This window comes from Procambarus clarkii, chromosome 27 (assembly GCF_040958095.1).
Source record: "Procambarus clarkii isolate CNS0578487 chromosome 27, FALCON_Pclarkii_2.0, whole genome shotgun sequence".
Lineage (NCBI taxonomy): Eukaryota > Metazoa > Arthropoda > Malacostraca > Decapoda > Cambaridae > Procambarus > Procambarus clarkii.
In genome coordinates, this window is record NC_091176.1 from 1917040 (window position 1) to 1936675 (window position 19636).

General features: G+C 42.4%; 1 protein-coding gene across 11 annotated transcripts in view; it reads right to left on the bottom strand.

Moving 5' to 3' along the window:
- Positions 1 to 3693, bottom strand: part of jar (Myosin heavy chain 95F jaguar) — a 371085-nt gene extending 367392 nt beyond the window's left edge. For 9 of the 11 annotated variants that reach the window (XM_069332229.1, XM_069332227.1, XM_069332228.1 and 6 more), the window contains exon 1: positions 3517 to 3693. In XM_069332229.1, the coding sequence (XP_069188330.1) occupies positions 3517 to 3687 (171 nt within the window). In that variant the 5' untranslated portion in view covers positions 3688 to 3693. Of the gene's footprint in view, positions 1 to 2575; positions 3184 to 3516 lie in introns of those variants that run through there. The other 2 variants (XM_069332230.1, XM_069332239.1) reach the window with 2 other exon arrangements.
- Between the last annotated feature and the right edge of the window lie 15943 nt (positions 3694 to 19636).

The window sequence follows — 19636 nt, forward strand, 5'->3', positions numbered from 1 at the left end:
CTAACCTATCCTACCTAACCTAAACTAACATAACTAGTCACTAATTCATGTTTTACCACTGTACTGTTTGTGGCTGTGCAAGAATGTATAAACTCTTGTATATATATAAATAAATAAATAAATAAAAACCCACAATGTCCAGGATCACCTTGTCAGGGGAGCCTGACAGCCGAGTGGGCAGCGCTTCGGATTCAAGGTCTTGAGGTTCCGGGTTAAGTCCCCGGTGGAGGCGGAAACAAATGGGCAGTGTTTCTTTCACCCTGATGCCCTGTTCACCTAGCAGTAAATAGGTACCTGGGAGTTAGATAGCTGCTACGGGCAGCTTCCTGGGGGTGTGTAACATAAAAAAAGAGGCCTGGTTGAGGACCGATCTGCAGGGATGCTAAGACCCAAAATCATCTCAAGATAACCCCCTAAACGTACACGGTACCATGACAACCGACCATATACGCACCATTTAGATGATCATATTGTGTGGTGGTCACTGTACCGTGTATGTTTAGGGATGGTCTTGAATTTTGCGGACTCGAATCCTGGTTAGGTCATTTAGAGTTCTTAGTGATATAGAATATATAATGTGGACAGTTAGCTAGTTTATACTTACAGTACATGTTAAACTTATATCAAGGTCCTTCCCCCCCAATGGTCGAATTACTGACCCTCCCCAGGATGCAACCCCACAACAAGCTGCTAACTCCTGGGCACCTATTTACTGCTAGGTGGACAGGGGCATGAGTTGATAGAAAATGCGTACAACCATTTCTGTACCGCCTGACATTTGAACCTGGAATTCTCGAGTGAGTCAAGAACTCATAGTTCCACAATAAATGTGGAAATAACATCATTCACTTGCACCATTGGAGCCTCATACTCAACCACAAGAGTGGAAAACAGGAGCTCTACCGACCTAACTACGGATGCCCACAATAAAAGAGGATGACAAACACACACAACTGATATCCATGTGGGACCTTCAACCTCTCCTGGGGTATCACTAGCTCTGATACTGCACTTGTAGTTTATATGACTGGCACAAGGATCACCTAATATCACCAGACTCTAATGATACCCCAGGAGAGGTTGACAGTCCCAGTTGGATACCAGTTGTGTTTCTTTGGACTCTCTCTTATTATGCGTATCTGTAGTTAGGTCGGTACAGATCCTGTCTTCCACTTCGGTGGTTGAGAGTTTGTGATTCAGGTGGTGCAAGTGAATGAAATATATATGCTGTATGTGCATTAATATGTAACTAGCTTCACAAGCGTCTTACTTGCTTAGCTAAACAAATTTGAGGGGTTCAGTTCTTGAGCCAATTATGAGCCTTTAACCTGTTTCCACTGCTACCCAAAGGATGGGTATGGAGTGCATAATAATTGCACAAAACAATCGATAGGAAGTCCAAATTTTACTACTGATCAGCCAAATAATGATACTATACTTACCAGGTACAGTACTAACCTAAACCTCAAATATAACCTCATGGCAAAATATGACTGAATTGGTCTGTTCACTGCATTAATAACTCATCTCCAAGACAATGTAGCACTTACTTGGGAGGAATCATTTGAGCAATGGCTTCCTAACTATTGCCGGCACATGGATGTGCCAGCAATGGTTGTGCTAGGGAAAAATTAGAGATATGCTGGCTACACACCTATGAAGTACTGTGGTACAGTATTTGCATACATTCCTAAGGGGTACTGTACTACATCAGTTGCATAAAAGATAAAATAAAATTTGCTGCTCACAATTCTAATTTCATTATCCTGAAAGTACTGTATTCAAATTGTTCAACACCTGATGGTCATCTTCAACATATCCACAATGCTTAGGTTATGTTAAGGGTCGATTGTTCATATGACTCTCCAATCATGCAGGAAAACCTCCATAAGTTTCAAATCAAACAAAATCTGGCAAATTACATACAGTATCTTTAAATTAAAAAAAAAATATTAACTCGATGTGGACTGTTTTTACAGTAAATCCATTTGAAAATGTATCTTGGAGTAATGATTAGGCCTAGTAAAGCTGAAATTAGGAAAGCAATGCTTGAATGTATACAAAATTACAAACAGTAATAGGTACTCTAATGATATCCCCTACACCTTTATCTAGCTCTAGTAAAACCTCACTTGGATAATGATGTGCAGTTTTTATCATCACACTACACATTGGATGAATTACCTTTAAAACATACAATGCCAAATTACAAAGTTCACCAGTTGGATTAGGAACCTTTTTTGAGATGATTATTAAGAGCACAAGAACATTGATTGGATATGTACAGAATTATGAAATATGATATACAAGTACTATATATAAATGAATGAAAGGTACAGTATTAACAAAGGATATATAAAGAATTGAAGCTAACATAGAACTGAGGCATTGAAGCTAACATGATAGAACTATTAATAATGCTTCAGTTAAGATCTGTTGCAAAATACTTGTTATACAATAATCATGTATGTGCCAACTGCTGAAGGATGTCACTGAAGCATATAGGCAGCCCTGATAAGTTTTAAAAATAAAATATATACATATGTGAGAACTACCAACTGTAAATTGAACCTACCTCACATGAGACAACAGGCCTACCTATGTATTCCTTTCTCCTTAAGTCCAATACATTCCTGAGAGAGCACTACACTCTTCCCAAGATGAGTCAGTCTTCAATAATGCAAGAAACAGGTTCACATCAAAGAAGCATGGCGTAAACATGTTCCGACTGATTAGTTTTACTTGGTAAGTAATGATGTTTCGGGTACTTGTGTGTCAAGTGTCATAAAAAGTCACTTCCTTACTTGTACACTGAATACAGTTTTTCTAAAATTTCACATCTGATAAATATCACAAATTAGCTGTAACAATTACTAATGCAAAAAATATGCAAATGCTAAACATAAGCACACAGGCCTTTGAGAAGTCTTAATACAAGCATGAAAGATGCACTTGTGAAGGATATTTTTTTTTTATTCTTAAGAGAAATTCGTGATCAGGTTTGTATGCAAGTATTTCCACTGACATCCTGTAAGACTGGAAGCCGTGAAGCCTGACGTTCAACAATGGTGCACTGCATGCAACACTTCACACACCCAAGGCGAGGCTCACTGACAGAATAGTCAGATAAACACCACCACCAAGTGTGACAAGGAAAGACTACCCGGTATATTCAGTGAGCTCGGACTGCCAGTCTGGGAGCCTCTCTCAAATAGTATATATGTACCAAGGTCCAGTTGCCAGTGGCTCCATGTTTCACTCTATAACGTTAGTAATTCATAGTCTAATGTAAAGTCAACTCATATTTACGGTAATAAAATAACTACCTTCAAACTACTGACGATATAATACTTAATTCTACGTCAAATGCAAGAAACTACACTAAAGTAGTTCATTGCGTCAAATCAGCAACAACTTCCCCGTCATGGCAGAACTTCCCCTTTAAAGGAAATGTTTAGTTAGCATTGATCAGCGGTGGCCGGGAGGGTGCTTAGAGGGCGGTAATGCCTCACTCACCTGGCTGGGCACCACAGGTATCACCAGGTGCCACTCTCCAGTCTCTCTCCCCAGCCACGCCCAAAATGTTGACCTCCCCGCCCGCACAGCTGGTCCGCCCACCCTACCCTGCCATTTGTTTACGTTAAACAGGTGTTTCTGCGACCCTCGGCGGTCACGCATCTTTAACATTAACTAAAGCTACTTTATCCAAGCTACACATAATTAATTAATATAAATATACTCTGTGGTTGAAGCTTAATCACGTATTAATATTACTGATATGGAAATATAGTCCAGAGCTCATTCAGAAATTTAAAAATCAGGAGTACTACCCCGGCGTGTTATACAAGCCTATAATATATATTCACCGAAGGGATTACGGCGAAAAAAAAAAATATATAAATATATATATATATATATATATATATATATATATATATATATATATATACATATATATATATATATATATATATATATATATATATATATATATATATATATATATATATATTATATAGGGGGTACCACCTCTGGTGCAATTATAGGGACCCACAGCCTCAGAGAAGGGAACACAGAGCATTCAGAGAAAAACTTGCCATTTAACTCTGAATACGTAAGAGTGTTTGCTTCTCCTACCACCCCCCTTTTTTATGGTGTACACATTATTATGCAAGGTTATACAGTTACATATATGATTTTATACAAAAAATTAACATTAAATAAATAAATAAATAAATAAATATGTTTATTCAGGTAAGGTACATACATACAAGTGATGTTACATTAATGGATTGATATATAGATAGAGCTAGTACATACAATGCCTAAAGCCACTATTACGCAATGCGTTTCGGGCAAGAAAAACATTAATAACTAGAACTTATTACTAATTGAGCATAAAGAATAAAAAATGTTGAAAACAAATACAAATAAAGATAAAAAAAGGGGGAACATGACTGAAAAAGCAGCACAAATACAATAGGTTGACAAACAATGTTGATTAAAAAAAAAAAATAATAATAATAAAATAAAATAACAGACATGGGTTGACAATAAAGGAGTAAGGTGGGTTACAGGGAATTTATTAGGTAGTGTTTAGTTTTTATCTTAAACTGGTTGAGAGAGGTACAGTCTTTAACATGGTTGGGAAGGTCATTCCACATTCTGGGTCCCTTGATTTGTAGAGCATTTCTAGTTTGATTAAGTCGTACTCTAGGAATATCAAAACTGTATTTATTCCTGGTGTGGTGCTCATGGGTTCTGTTACAACCTTCAATGAAGCTTTTGAGGTCAGGATTGGCATTACAGTTCAGTGTTTTATATATGTATAAGACACAAGAGAGAATGTGCAGTGACTTAATATCTAACATATTCAGAGATTTGAGTAAGGGTACCGAGTGATGTCTGGGGCCAGAGTTGGTTATTGTCCTAATAGCAGCTTTGTGTTGGGTAATGAGAGGACGTAAATGATTTTGGGTAGTAGAACCCCAAGCACAAATACCATAGTTGAGGTATGGATAGATGAGGGAGTAATAGAGAGTAACCAGGGCAGGGCGGGGTACATAATATCTGATCTTAGAAAGAATGCCAACAGTTTTTGAAACTTTTTTTGATATATTTAGAATGTGACCCTGGAAATTCAGCTTGTGGTCGATGAGAACGCCAAGGAATTTGCCATCTAATTTGTTACAAATTTGGGTATTGTTTATTTTGAGATTTATCTGATTAGAAGATTTATTGCCAAACAGAATATAAAACGTTTTGTCAATGTTAAGGGTGAGTTTGTTGGCAGTTAGCCAAAGATGGACTTTCTCTAGCTCAGTATTTACTGTGGCATTTAGAGCAAGGGGGTCAGGACTGGAGTAAATGAAGGTTGTGTCGTCAGCAAATAGAATTGGTTTGAGGTGTTGGGAGGCATTTGGAAGGTCATTAATGTAGATGAGAAAGAGGAGAGGGCCAAGTATGCTGCCCTGGGGAACACCAATGTTGATGGGTAGGGTGGGAGAAATTGTATTATTCACAGAAACATACTGGAGCCTGTCAGTAAGATAAGATTTGAGGTATTGCAGGGAGTGTCCTCTGACTCCATAATGATGTAATTTAAGAAGAAGGTTTTGATGGTTGACAGTGTCAAAAGCCTTACGCAGGTCCACAAATAACCCAACAGGAAACTCCTTTTTATCAAGAGCTGCGTGAATTAAGTTAATCATACTAATAAGTGCATCGTTAGTGCTTTTTTTGGGTCTGAAGCCATATTGACAAGAGCTAAGTATATTGTGTTTGGCCAGTGAGATCACCACATTTGTAGACAGGGGTTACTCTTGCTTTTTTTAGAATGTCAGGAAAGGTTTGGAGTTCAAGTGACTTGTTGAAGAGCAATGCAATAGCAGGGGCTAGAGATCTGGAGGCTTTTTTGTAAATTAAAGTTGGTATCTCCTCGAGGGCACTAGACTTGGTTTTAAGGGAAAGGATTATTTCATTGACATCAGTGGAACTAGTAGGCTTTAGGTACAGAGACTGTGGATAGTTACCTGTAAGATAGTCCTTAACATCAGTACAGGAAGATGGAATATCATTTGCAAGGGATGACCCAATGGAAGAGAAGAACCTATTGAACTCAATAGCAGAATCAGAGGCTGAAAGCTGACCAACGTTATTGGAAAGGAGTGTTGGTTTGTTATTTAAAATCTTCTTTGATCCCAATATTTGTGAAATTGTGCTCCAAGTTTTTTTAATGTTGCTCTTTATTTGGGTAAATTTATCTTCATAGTATTTAGTTTTGGCTCGTCTAATTATTTTAGATAGCAATAACGAGTAATTCTTTGAGAATTCTTTGGAGACTGTTCCTAGCCTATACTTCTTCTCAAGGTCGTGTTTTTTGTTAATGGATTTAAGTATTCCCTTTGTAAGCCAAGGATTGTTAAGTCTTTTGCTTATGACTTGTTTTGTAAGCATAGGACAGTGGGTGTTATAAAGGCTAAGAGTTGTTTGTAGAAAAGATTTCACTGCTAGGTTGATGTCCCCTATGTTACCTAACTCGGACTCCCAGTTGACATTATCAGCAGCAGTTATAAAATTGTTTATAGCAGTTTCATTGTGCAGCCTAAAGCTTAACTCCCTTGTCTCTAGAGGTGGTTTGCTAATGTTAGTTAAGAGAAATGTGGGGTAATGGTCTGTAGTGCTATCGGTGATTATACCTGAAGTAAGCGGAGAGGTTATGTTGGTCCAGATGTGATCTAGAGTCGTAGCAGTACTATCAGTGATTCTAGTTGGTCTAGTGATTAAGAGGACACAAAAAAAAGTTCGCTTCCTAGAGGCTGTAGATTTCCTCGAAATCCTCCAACGCCGGGCAGGAACCGAGGATGCAGCGAGCATTTCCCCTCTGGATCGCGACACTGAGGCGCTGAAAGAGAAAACTGGCTGCTCTAGGGTCTCTTGTGGTGTCAATGAGCTTGGAACCAAGATCCTTAAGAAACCTTCTTGCACTCTCTCCCCATGGGCCTAGGGTCTCAGACCCTGTTGGAACGAAGTTGTACCGATGATCTAATTGCCTGTACTTGGCTGACTTGTCTCTTTCTCTGTGTGTCGCCGCGGCTCCTGTTGTGCTGGCAGAGAGGTTAATGTACGTGGTTGCCAGGGTGGATACGCAAGTATAGTCCCATGCAAACTGTCTGCCACCCTTCCACGGATGCAGTGTGATTCCGTCTGGTCGGCCAGCAAAGTTAACAGAGTCACGGTTCAGTAGGTTGCCGGGCTCTCTCTCCGCTGGACACTGAGCAGAGGCAAGGCTTCTTTTAATGATGTCATTGACTTCGTCGTGTCTAGTGTGCCAACCACCAGATTTTCCACAATGCAGGCCATGCAATCCATATTCGTCAGCATCTGCCTCGCCGCAAATACACCTATGAACAGTGTGGATAGGGGCAGCAAGACGGAGGGCAACTGTAATATGGAGCTCCTGCGGATCAAGACGTGTGCCTGTGAAAAAAGGAAGTCCCCTGCATGGGGAGCCTGCACAGCTGTGAGGCGTGCACGATCACTGGGGGTTGTTGCTGCCTCCAGCAAAGCTGTGGCTTCTTTGTCTACAATGGAGCTGTCCCAACTGGATTGTTTCTTGGCTTTCGGCATGGCTGGTCTGAGTACTGGGTCTGCCATGGCACCCCATTTCGCGTAGCATTCCGTGTAGTGGGGGTCCTGTATCCCCGCTACATTACTCAGGGTGTCAAGTAGAATTTCCTTAACCAGGTCATCTGATGCTGAGGAGGAAGACAGGAAGGTTGGGACAGCAGTTTGGGTGGCAGTGTGGACACCCAAGCCACCGAGCCTAACAGGAAGAGTGGCTTGTTTCCACTGGCATTCGTTGAGGGAGAGGTTAACAACTTTTTCCAGCATGGTCTTCAGTAAGAGGTCATAATCTTCAAGCTTTCGGGGCGCACCTCAGAAAGTAGGTTAGCCTCGGAAGGGATAGGCATTTGGTGAGGAGATAAAAAGCATCGATGTCACCTATTCTGTCTTCCATCCTCCTAAGGTCTGCGATTTTCTTGTCAAGGATCTCTTCAATGGCGTTAGACCCGAGGGGGGCTCCAAGGAGGGTGCTGTTCTCGGCCCTAATGACGTGCTCCAGGCAAGGTAGACCTTATTCTAGCTACGATGTCTGGGTTGGAGGAGACTATTTCACACTTGGAAGGGTTCAGGACGAGAACTTCTACTTCTTGCTCCCTTATTTTCCTGATACCTGCCAAGAGGTGGTCTACGGTGCCAGCTATAGTGCCATCATCCAAAAACCAGATGTTGAACTCGCTGGACAAGCTTTCGGTGATTTCTTTTAAGACTAAGCAGAAAAGAAGGGGAGTAAGAGGATCACCTTGCTGAACACCTTCACATGATCTGATTTCATGTTCACCAAAGAGCAGTTTTGACTCACCACTGTAGCACGAGTGTGAACGGGTAGAGGGGCCGGAAATGGCGATGTACGGCACAAAGTACTGCATCTCTTCTGACCATGTTGAAGGCATTCTTAAAGTCCAGTTTGAGCAGGGCCTTTTCATCAGAAATGTTGGTGATGTATGCTCGTGCTGCATGGGCAGCCACTTCACAGCCTTGGGGGCTGAGACATGAGAGGATGTGCAGTGATTTAATATCTAACATATTCAGAGATTTGAGTAAGGGTACCGAGTGATGTCTGGGGGCCAGAGTTAGATATTGTCCTAATAGCAGCTTTGTGTTGGGTAATTAGAGGACGTAAATGATTTTGGGTAGTAGAACCTCAAGCACAAATACTATAGTTGAGATAAGGATAGGTGAGAGAGTAATAGCTCTGCAAATCAAGGGGCCCAGAATGTGGAATGACCTTCCCAACCATGTTAAAGACTGTACCTCTCTCAACCAGTTTAAGATAAAAACTAAACACTACCTAATAAATTCCCTGTAATCTACCTCACTCCTCTATTGTCAACCCATGTCTGTTATTTTCTTTTTTTTTTTTTTTTTTTTAATCAACACTGTTTGTCAACCTATTGTATTTGTGCTGCTTTTTCAGTCATGTTCCCCCTTTTTTTTTATCTTTATTTGTATTTGTTTTCAACATTTTTTATTCTTTATGCTCAATTAGTAATAAGTTCTAGTTATTAATGTTTTTCTTGCCCGAAACGCATTGCGTAATAGTGGCTTTAGGCATTGTATGTACTAGCTCTATCTATATATCAATCCATTAATGTAACATCACTTGTATGTATATACCTTACCTGAATAAACATCTGAATCTGAATCTGAATCTGAATCTGAATCTAGAGCGTCACCAGGGCAGGGCGAGGAACATAATATCTGATCTTAGAAAGAATGCCAACAGTTTTAGAAACTGTTTTTGTTATATTTAGAATGTGTCCCTGGAAATTCAGCTTGTTATCGATGAGGACACCAAGGAATTTACCATCAACTTTACTACTGATTTGTATATTGTTTATTCTTAGATTAATTTCATTTGAGGATTTATTACCAAACAAAATATAGAAAGTTTCGTCAATGTTAAGGGTGAGTTTGTTGGCAGTTAGCCAAAGATGGACTTTATTTAGTTCAGTATTCACAGTGACATTTAGGGCAAGAGGGTCAGGACTGGAGAAAATGAAAGTTGTGTCATCAGCAAATAAGATTGGTTTGAGGTGTTGGGAGGCATTTGGAAGGTCATTAATGTAGATGAGAAAGAGGAGAGGGCCAAGTATGCTACCCTGTGGAACACCAATGTTTATAGGTAATGTCGGAGAAATGGAATTATTCACAGAAACATACTGGAGCCTGTCAGCATAGTAGGACTGAAGGTACTGCAGGGAGTGACCTCTGACTCCATAATGATGTAATTTAAGAAGAAGGTTTTGGTGGTTGACAGTGTCAAAAGCTTTACGTAGGTTCATAAATAACCCAACAGGGAACTCATTTTTATCAAGAGCTGCATGTATCAAGTTAATCATACTAATAAGTGCATCGTTAGTGCTTTTTGGGTCTGAAGCCATTTTTGACAAGAGCTAAGTATATTGCGTTTGGCTAGATAAGAGTAAAGCTGTTTGTAGATTAGTTTTTCAAATATTTTTTGACAAGTTTGGCAGAATTGATATAGGTCTGAAGTTGTTAACATCAGTGAGATCACCACATTTGTGGACAGGGGTTACTCTCGTTTTTTTTAGAATATCTGGAAAGGTTTGGAGTTCAAGTGACTTGTTGTAGAGCAGTGCAATAGCAGGGGCTAAAGATCTGGAGGCTTTTTTGTAAATTAGAGTTGATATCTCCTCAAGGGCACTAGACTTGGTCTTAAGGGAAAGGATTACCTCATTTACATCAGTGGAATTAGCGGGCGTTAGGTACAGAGACTGTGGGTAGTTACCTGTAAGATAGTCCTGAACATCAGTACTGGAAGATGGAATATCATTAGCAAGGGATGACCCAATGGATGAGAAGAACCTGTTGAATTCAATAGCAGTATCAGAGGCTGAAAGTAGATCGTTATTGGACAGGATTATTGGTTTGTTATTTAAAACATTTTTAGATCCCAATATTTGTGAAACTGTGCTCCATGTTTTCTTGATGTTGCCCTTTGTTTGAGTAAATTTATCTTCGTAGTATTTAATTTTGGCTTTTCTAATTATCCACCGCTGCCCACTGGATAGGGGGCGGTGTGCAGGACAAACATATAAATTTTGACACTAGCTCTCCACATATGTCAGTTGCTTAATTTAGAACCTGTACTTGAGGTCGATCTCGAACCCATTGTTGATGTGATGACTTATATTGAATTTTGTAACTAGCTCATCAAGATTGTAACTTGCTTAGCTAAATGAATTGTGGGGTTCAGTCCCAGAGCCCATTATGTGCCTCTGTAACCCTTTCCACTACCGCCCACAACATGGGTATGGGGTGCATAATAAATGACCTAAACTAACTAATTATTTTAGATAGTGATGTTGAGTAATTCTTTGAAAGTTCTTTGGAGACGATACCTAACCTATACTTCTTCTCAAGGTCATGTTTTATATTAATAGATTTAAGGATCCTCTTTGTAAGCCAAGGATTGTTTAGCCTTTTAGTTGTGACTTGTTTCGTTAGCATAGGACAGTGGGTGTTATAAAGGCTGAGAGTTTTTTGAAGAAATGATTGCACTGCTAGGTTGATGTCCCCTATGGTACCTAATTCGGACTCCCAGTCGATATTAGCTGCAGCAGCTATAATAATAGCAGCTATAATAATAGCAGCTATAATAACAGCAGCTATAATAATAGCCTATAGAAGTTTCATTGTGCAGCCTAAAGCTTATTTTCCTCGTATCTAGAGGTGGTTTGGAAATGTTGGTTAGGAGAAATGTGGGGTAATGGTCTGTAGTGCTATCAGTGATTATCCCTGAAGTAAGCGGAGAGGTTATGTTGGTCATAACAGATGTGGTCAAGAGCTGTGGCAGTACTATCCGTGATTCTAGTAGGTCTAGTGATTAAGGGTATGAGGAAGCAGGAATTCATACAGCAGGAGGGTTATCAGGCTCGCAGAGGTCAATGTTAAAGTCCCCAGAAATAATTAAGTGGTTTTTGTTCACTCTGTTCTCTAGTATTAGATTTCTAAGGTTAGAGTTAAATTCAGTCACATCAGTGTTATGAATTCTGTAGACTGCTCCCACAGTCAGGCTGCTCCTTCATCTCTTAAAGTTCCAAGTCTAAGGAAATCTTCCCTATCGATTTTATCAATTCTTGTTACTATTTTGTACGTAGTGACCATATCACCTCTTTTTCTTCTAGTTTTGGCATATTTAATGCCTCTAACCTCTCCTCGTAGCTCCCTTCAGTTCTGGGAGCCACTTAGTAGCATGTCTTTGCACCTTTTCCAGTTTGTTGATGTGCTCCTTAAGATATGGGCACCACACAACCGCTGCATATTCTAGCTTTGGCGTAACAAAAGTCGTGAACAATTTCTCAATATATCGCCATCCATGTATTTAAAAGCAATTCTGAAGTTATAAAGCGTGGCATAGGCTCCTCGCACAACGTTCTTTATGCGGTCCTCAGGTGACAGTTATCTATCTAGAAGCACCCATAGATCTTTTTCTTTATCAGAATTCTTTAAAGATTTCTCACATAATTTATAGGTTGTGTGGCGTCTATGTTATCCTATTCCACATTCCATAACATGGCATTTATTAACATTAAATTCCATTTGCCAAGTGGTGCTCTATATATATATTTATTTTGTTCAGGTCTTCTTGAAGGGCATGACAAACATCTAAGTTCCTTATCCTTCCTATATCTTAGCATTATCAGCAAACATGTTCATATAATTCTGTATACCAACTGGTAGATCATTTATGTAGACAATAAACATCACTGGTGCAAGAACTGAACCCTGTGGTACTCCACTTGTGACATTTCTCCAGTCCGATACATTGCCTCTGATTACTGCCCTCATTTTTCTGTCAGAAAATTTTTCATCCATGTTAGAAGCTTACCTGTCACCCCTCCAATATTTTCTAGTTTCCAGAACAACCTCTTATGTGGAACTCTGTCGAAAGCCTTTTTTGGGTCTTTTTTGGTTGTGCTGTGTTCAAATGCGAGTGGCGATTTGAAAATTGGCCTAACAAAAAGGCCTAACATTGCAAGAGGGTCTCTGGCCCTCTTGCAATTTCTATTGAACCAGTCCTGTTTTCTGACCCTGCATCTCTGCTTTGGTATGAATGTTTGTGTGTGCCTTCATCATATATTTTGCAAAATTTAGCATACATTTCATTTACTTCCTTGGAAACAGAAACCGAAACTGTCTCTATTTTCCGCTTGTTACAACTTGTAATAAAGTTTTTACATCAAGGCTTAACGTGTTTATGACGTATTAGAACGTTGTTACAACTTGCTATATTGATTGTTATAACTGGTTACCTTACCTTGGTTACCTTGAGGTGCTTCCGGGGCTTAGCGTCCCCGCGGCCCGGTCGTCGACCAGGCCTCCTGGTTGCCGGACTGATCAACCAGGCTGTTGGACGCGGCTGCTCGCAGCCTGACGTATGAGTCACAGCCTGGTAGTGTTAAAACTTGTTTGAACGTTATACCAACGTCGTAGTTTCGGTGTGTGTTTGGCGGGTTCCTTGCCTAGCAACAAGTCCGTCCAATTACACTCATTAAAAATTTGTCAAACATTAAATTTTTTTTCGAAGTGTGTGTGTGTGTGTGTGTGTGTGTGAAGAAGCTTGAATGGTCTACCAAGCCAATATGCAACAGAAAACTCCTCACCCCAGAAGGATTCGAACCCAGACAGCCAGGGGCTCCATGCACCTTAGCGTGTCCAGTACTTTCACCGCTAGACCACGACTTAAAAGAATTAGAAGTCTTAAGACCATTAACCCAATTTCCAACAGCACTCAAGACCTTTTTGGGCACAGATATCTCATCAAATCACTTCACATGCAGGGGCCATGTGAGTAAGATTTGTGGGAAGAAGCTTGAATGGTCCCCAAGCCAACATGCAACAGAATATTTAAGGGTTTTATGACTTCCAATTCCTTAAAGTCATTCCAGCCTAGTGGTGAAGGTATTGGACACTAAGGTGCATGGAGCCTCTGGCTGCCCGAGTTCAAATCCTTCTGGGGTGAGGAGTTTTCTGTTGCATATTGGCTTGGTAGACCATTCAAGCTTTTCACATAAATGTGTGAATTAGCTTGAATGATCGAATTCAAGGTTGAATTACCTTCCTTACTTACTTACTGCTAAGTGAACAGACGCATTAGGTCCCCTATTGAAGAAACACGGTCAACCATTTCTGTCCTGCCCAGGATTCGAACTCGGAATTCTCAATTGTGAATTGAGAAAGAACCCAACAACTACCAGGTCCCTCCCAAGTGTACTACCATGACCCTAAATCTAAGGGACAAGAATCAAGAAGGGGCTTAAAAGTGAAGAAAGATGGCGGAAATGAAAACCAGAGCCAACAGTTTAAAAGTGAAAAGCCAGTTCGGATGCGACTGACACCGGATCCGCAACATTAGAATCATGGAGGTTGTTGTGTGGATACAGACTGGCGAAACATCTGGAACAAACTTGCCCGCTATGGATTTTCTTCCAGATATGGGGGAGAACAGTGTCAACCATAATAGTAGAGGCATAAGATTTCTAGCTGTTATGATTCAGCAGGAAGAGAAACCGACGTGTGATCCACATGGCATTTATTTAAAACAGACAATGATGTTACCGGGTAGCTATGGTTACCTGACTTGCTATTTACAATGCTTATAAAAATAAAACAGCATTTGCTCTTAACATTATGCATCCTAGTAGTACTTAATCCTAACACCAGCTCTCATGCTTAGCCTTAAGGATGGCCCTACATCTAACACCCCACCCGCCTTCTGAAACAAAATAAAAGAATCAGAAGTTTGTCGGTGATGGTATTTCTTCCAGGCTGCACGCTTATAGTAGACAGCCCGAGCACTGTCTGAATTTCACCAGGGAGCACACTTCTGTGTGTCGTGGAAGGTAGAACAGGGAACAGAGGGGAGGGCAGTGTTATGGAAAAAAAGGGAGGGCTCGAGGTAGAGGCAGATCAGAGAGATCGGAAAGAGTAGGGTGGAGGGTGATTAGGATCTAGTCAGCCTTGGCAAACTGCAACAAAGGGAAGGAGAGGGGAGGGTGAAAAGAAAAGGTGACAAGGATGGGGAAATGGTCCCAGTTATGGAGGTCAAGAACAGGAAATGGTGCGAGTGCACGAGTCAACACGAGTTGGTTCACCAGAATTCAGACAAAGAGGACAAATGGTTCAAGGTGGCGGCCTCGGGTATCTGCCAGAACATCGCCCCAGACGGCATACCGACAGTTAAAATCACCCAAAAAGAACACAAGCCCAACAGGTGTTTAAGATCGGGAAGAGAAAGTGGAGCATTTGAGGGGAGATAAATGGAACAGCGGTGTACCATTTATTCACGAAGAAACGTGCAGCAGAGAAAGGAATGAGTGACTGGAAAAGAAGGGGAATAAAAGGAATATTATTAGGGATCAGTAGAGGGCAAGCAGAGTTAGGGGCCCCCAGCAATAGATGGAGGGGATAAGAGAAAGGAGTAACCACAGAAGCAACTAGGACAAGCACCAAGCACTGGCTCTTGGAGACAGACAAAAAAAGTGCGAAATTATATAGAGTTCATGGAAATTGGCATAAAAACCATGAATATTCCATTGAAGAACATTCATTATCAAAAACAGAGATAACAAAGGCAAAGAACACAGTATACTTGATAGGATCAGGATCAGGTTCAGTGAAACCAGGGTTACAAGGCACAGGTAAATCTCGCAAAGACGATCGAGTCAATGGGGCAGTAGGATGGGCCAGAGGCGGACTGACAGTCTGGAGGAGGTGGCGGCTTCAGAAAGAAATCTAGGGAATTGGTGGGAGGAAGTACAGAAACAGGGCAGCACACTTGATAAGGGCATTATCTAAGAGAAAAACAGAGGCCTCAGTAATCTCCATAGCTGGGGCAGGCGACTCCGCCACTGATATGGGAGGAAACGCAGGGATAGAATTACAAGGAGGAAGATGAGGGATGTATCGATGCTTTCTTACCCACTGGGGAGAAAGGAGGAGAGGAGCCAGGTTTACATTTCTGACTTAGACATGCGAACTAGCAGCAACGTACTGAGCGACAGCCTTCATAGTTTCAACAAGAGAGGGAGAATGGGAGCAGTCAACACGAAGACAGAAGCGGTTGCAGAACTGAGAAAAAGGGAGAGGGGGAGAATTGGAACAATGCATTGGCATAAGACATGCCAGAGAAAGAGGGAAGATAGCAAACCTGGTGTCTCGCCGTGGGGAAAAAATAAATGATTGCGATATTTCAAATGATTTCCTTGAGGAAGAGGATGACGTCCCCAAATTTGTAGTGTACACAGGTGCAGGAGAAGGCAGAGTGGGTGTCACCGCAATTGATGCAGTGAGCTTGGGAAGAAGAGCACTCCATCTTAGAATGACCCGTTTCCACACAAGGGGCATAGACACACCTCACTTTTGCACTTAAAGGGACCATGCCCAAATCTCCAGCACCTATTGTGGAGATGACAAGAGGTTATGTACTCCTGAATGGAGCATCTGGCACCTGCAAGAATTGCAAAAGACGGAAGGGTCCTACTATCACAAGTGATTTTTACTATGTGAAGAGGCTGATGACGGCGACCACGAGGGGGTCCAATGAACGTATCAATCTGGAGGAAAGAATGGTCTTGGGGCCCCAAGGATATATTTAATATCCTCGAGGAGGTTTTTGAGGTCCCTATCACCAGTTGTGACATGGTGCGGGAGAATAACTCTGCCAATGCTGGCATTTAATAGAACATTTTTTGGAGATCCAAACTGGGGTCTCACCAATGCAAGACAACGTAGTCAAGCTGTCAGCTGCTTCTTGAGAAGGGGCTACATCTACACATGTTTCAGTATGGGTAAGGTTAAAAGTGACAAAGGTAAACTGAATCAACTAGGTGTTTAGGATGAATAAATCATCAGGATGCATATGATCAACATCAGAGATCAAAATACTTGGTCCATTTAGCAGGACCAAACAAATCCTGGAATGTAGTAAATTGGGAAGGACTTATGCGTGTTTGAGTGCAGAGGCAGCGGCATAGAGTACACCAAGTAAGTAAGTAAGTAATTATCAAAAGAAGTCACCAAACCGGGAAGGCTATGTAGCACCATCAAATGCGCAAAATAATCAGAGGGCGCTAAATATCACCAAGGATGCCAATACAAGAACAAAAACGCATAAGGCGAACGATATCAAAAGTATCCGAGTCGCCAAGAATTCTATTGAGGGACAGGTGACCGCGAGGGGCGGTCGGAAAGCAAGACACACGCTCGTCCTGGAAGTCAGGACATTCAAGAAGGACATGCACGACCGTAAGAGGGACAATGCAACTAGGACAATAAGGAGCAGGGCGGCGCTCCATCAAGTGACCATGGGTTAAGTGAGTATGGCCAATACGCAACCTCACCAGAGCTGTTTCCCACTGCCGGTTACGGTGGAAGGAGGACGGCCAAGAGGAAACACAACATTTAAGAGTACATAGTTTGTTACCAGTAACAGACAACCAAGAAGCCTGCCAACGGGTTAGGACGGAGGAATGGATAACCGGGTAAAAGTCGGAATACGGAATACCTTTACGAGAGATGGGACAAGAGCGGACAGCTTCCTTGGCGGCAGCATCCGCACGCTCATTTAAAGACACACCAATATGGCTGGGAACCCAACAAAACTCAACCGACTTAAATTTACTGTGAACAAGAAACAGCCAATGCTGGATCTCGACAACTACTGGATGAACCGGATTAAAGGACCCGAGAGCCATGAGGGCACTATGAGAGTCAACCACAACTACAAAGGAAGACTGACAACGAGAAAGCAGGAGACGAAGAGCATAGAGAATAGCATAAAGCTCCGCTGTAAAGATGCTAGTCTCCGGAGGTAAGCGACACATATAAGTGTGATCAGGAAAAACAACAGAGTAGCCAACACCGTCCGCAGACTTAGATCCATCGGTGAAGACAGAAACGGAGCGGGAGTGAGAAGAAAAGTGCTCAAGGAAAAGGCGTTTTAGAACCGTAGGAGGGGTAAAAGCTTTAGTGATACGGGTTAAGGATGTACAAAACCGCGGAAGAGGGACTCTCCACGGGGGCAAAGAAGGAACAACACGAGGAGAAACATTAGAAATATGAACGGAAAGAGAGTCCTGTAGGTGAGACAACCTGACAGAAAGAGGGAGGTGGTGAAGAGGAACAGGAACCGCAGGAGGGGTAAAAGTTAAAGCACGACAGAGGCGAGAGGAAGGATGTTGTAAGGACCGCGCAAGATAGCGAAGACAGTAGCGATCACGGCGGTCTTGGAGAGACAGGAAGCCAGTGTCAACATACAAGCTAAGGACGGGAGTCGAACGAAAGGCACCAGAACTGAGGCGCAACCCAGTATGGTGCAAAGCATCAAGACGGCGAAGAGTAAAAGGAGAAGCAGACGAGTAAGCAGGGCAACCATAATCGAGCTTAGACAGGACGAGAGAGGAATGTAAAGCAAGGAGAGTGCGCCTATCTGCCCCCCCCAAGAAGTATGGGACAAGACCCGAAGGAGGGTAAGGGCCTTAGAGCACTCAACACGGAGGTAAGAGATATGGGGAGACCAAGACAAACGAGTGTCAAGGAATAACCCCAAAAGCTTCGTGGAATCTTTGTACTCAAGGGGATGACCATAAAGTGACAAAGAGGGACGAAGAACGACCCGTTTCCGCGTAAAAGTCATGGCACAAGTCTTAGAAGTAGAGAACTTGAAGCCATGATCGGTGGCCCAAGAGGACACGGCATCAATTGCAAGTTGAAGCCGGCGCTGAAGGAGAGGCGAATCATCACCCTGACAGCAAAGGGTAAGATCATCGACATAGAGAGCGGAGAAGACACCTGAAGGAAGAGAGGAGAGCATTGAGGGCAACCAGAAAAAGAGTAGTGCTCAGAACACTACCCTGGGGCACACCTTCGTATTGCTGAAAAGAGGGAGAGAGAGCGGTACCAAGGCGCACCCGAAAGGAACGACGAGAGAGGAAGCTGCGGAGAAAGAGAGGGAGATGACCACGAAGGCCAAAAGAATGAAGTTGAGATAGAATATGATACCGCCAAGTGGTGTCGTAAGCCTTTTCCAGGTAAAAAAGGACGGCAACAACGGAGGTCTTCGCAGCAAAAGCAGTACGAATATAGACCTCCAAGTTCACCAGGACATCTGTCGTGCTGCGGCACTTGCGGAAACCAAATTGAGAAGGGGAGAGGAGGTGATGGTGTTCCAGGAACCACATCAGACGAACGTTAACCATACGTTCAAAGAGTTTGCAGACACAACTTGTGAGGGCAATAGGGCGAAAGTCCTTAGGGGAAGTACCCAGAGACCCCGGTTTGCGAACAGGGAGGACAACGGCATCAAGCCAGTCCTCAGGGACTGACGACAACTCCCAGATCCAATTATACAGACTCAGTAAATACTGAGACGTGCACGGAGGGAGATGGCGAAGCATCTCATAATGAATACCATCGGGGCCCGCCGCCGTAGAACCGCAGAGGGCCAGGGCAGAACGAAGTTCAGAGAGAGAGAAGGGATCATTATCGGGAAGCTGAAGACGAGTGCAGAAATCTAAAGGACGAGACTCAAGGACAGGTTTACGAAGAAGGAAAGATTGGGGAAGATGAAGACCAGAGCTAACAGAAGAAAAGTGGGAACCCAGTATGGAAGCGACCTGCAACGGGTCCGCCACAAGAGTATCATGGAGGTGAAGGACTGGTGAAACATCGGGAACGAACTTACCCGCTATCTTGCGGATACGCTTCCAGATCTGGGGCAGAGGAGTTTCGGACGTAATTGTTGAGACATAAGATGCCCAACATTCATGTTTAGCCGTACGGATGGCCCTATGGGCCACCGCACTCGCTTTCCGAAAGAAAAGAAAAGAATCGGTCGTCTGCCTACGGCGGTGCCTCTTTCAGGCTGCACGTTTACAGCGGACAGCCCGAGCACAGTCCGCATTCCACCAGGGGTACACCAAGTAAGAACGGGGGTTAAAGGCACAGTTGTCACGAGAGATGGAGCCACTCCAGTTGATGAGGTAGT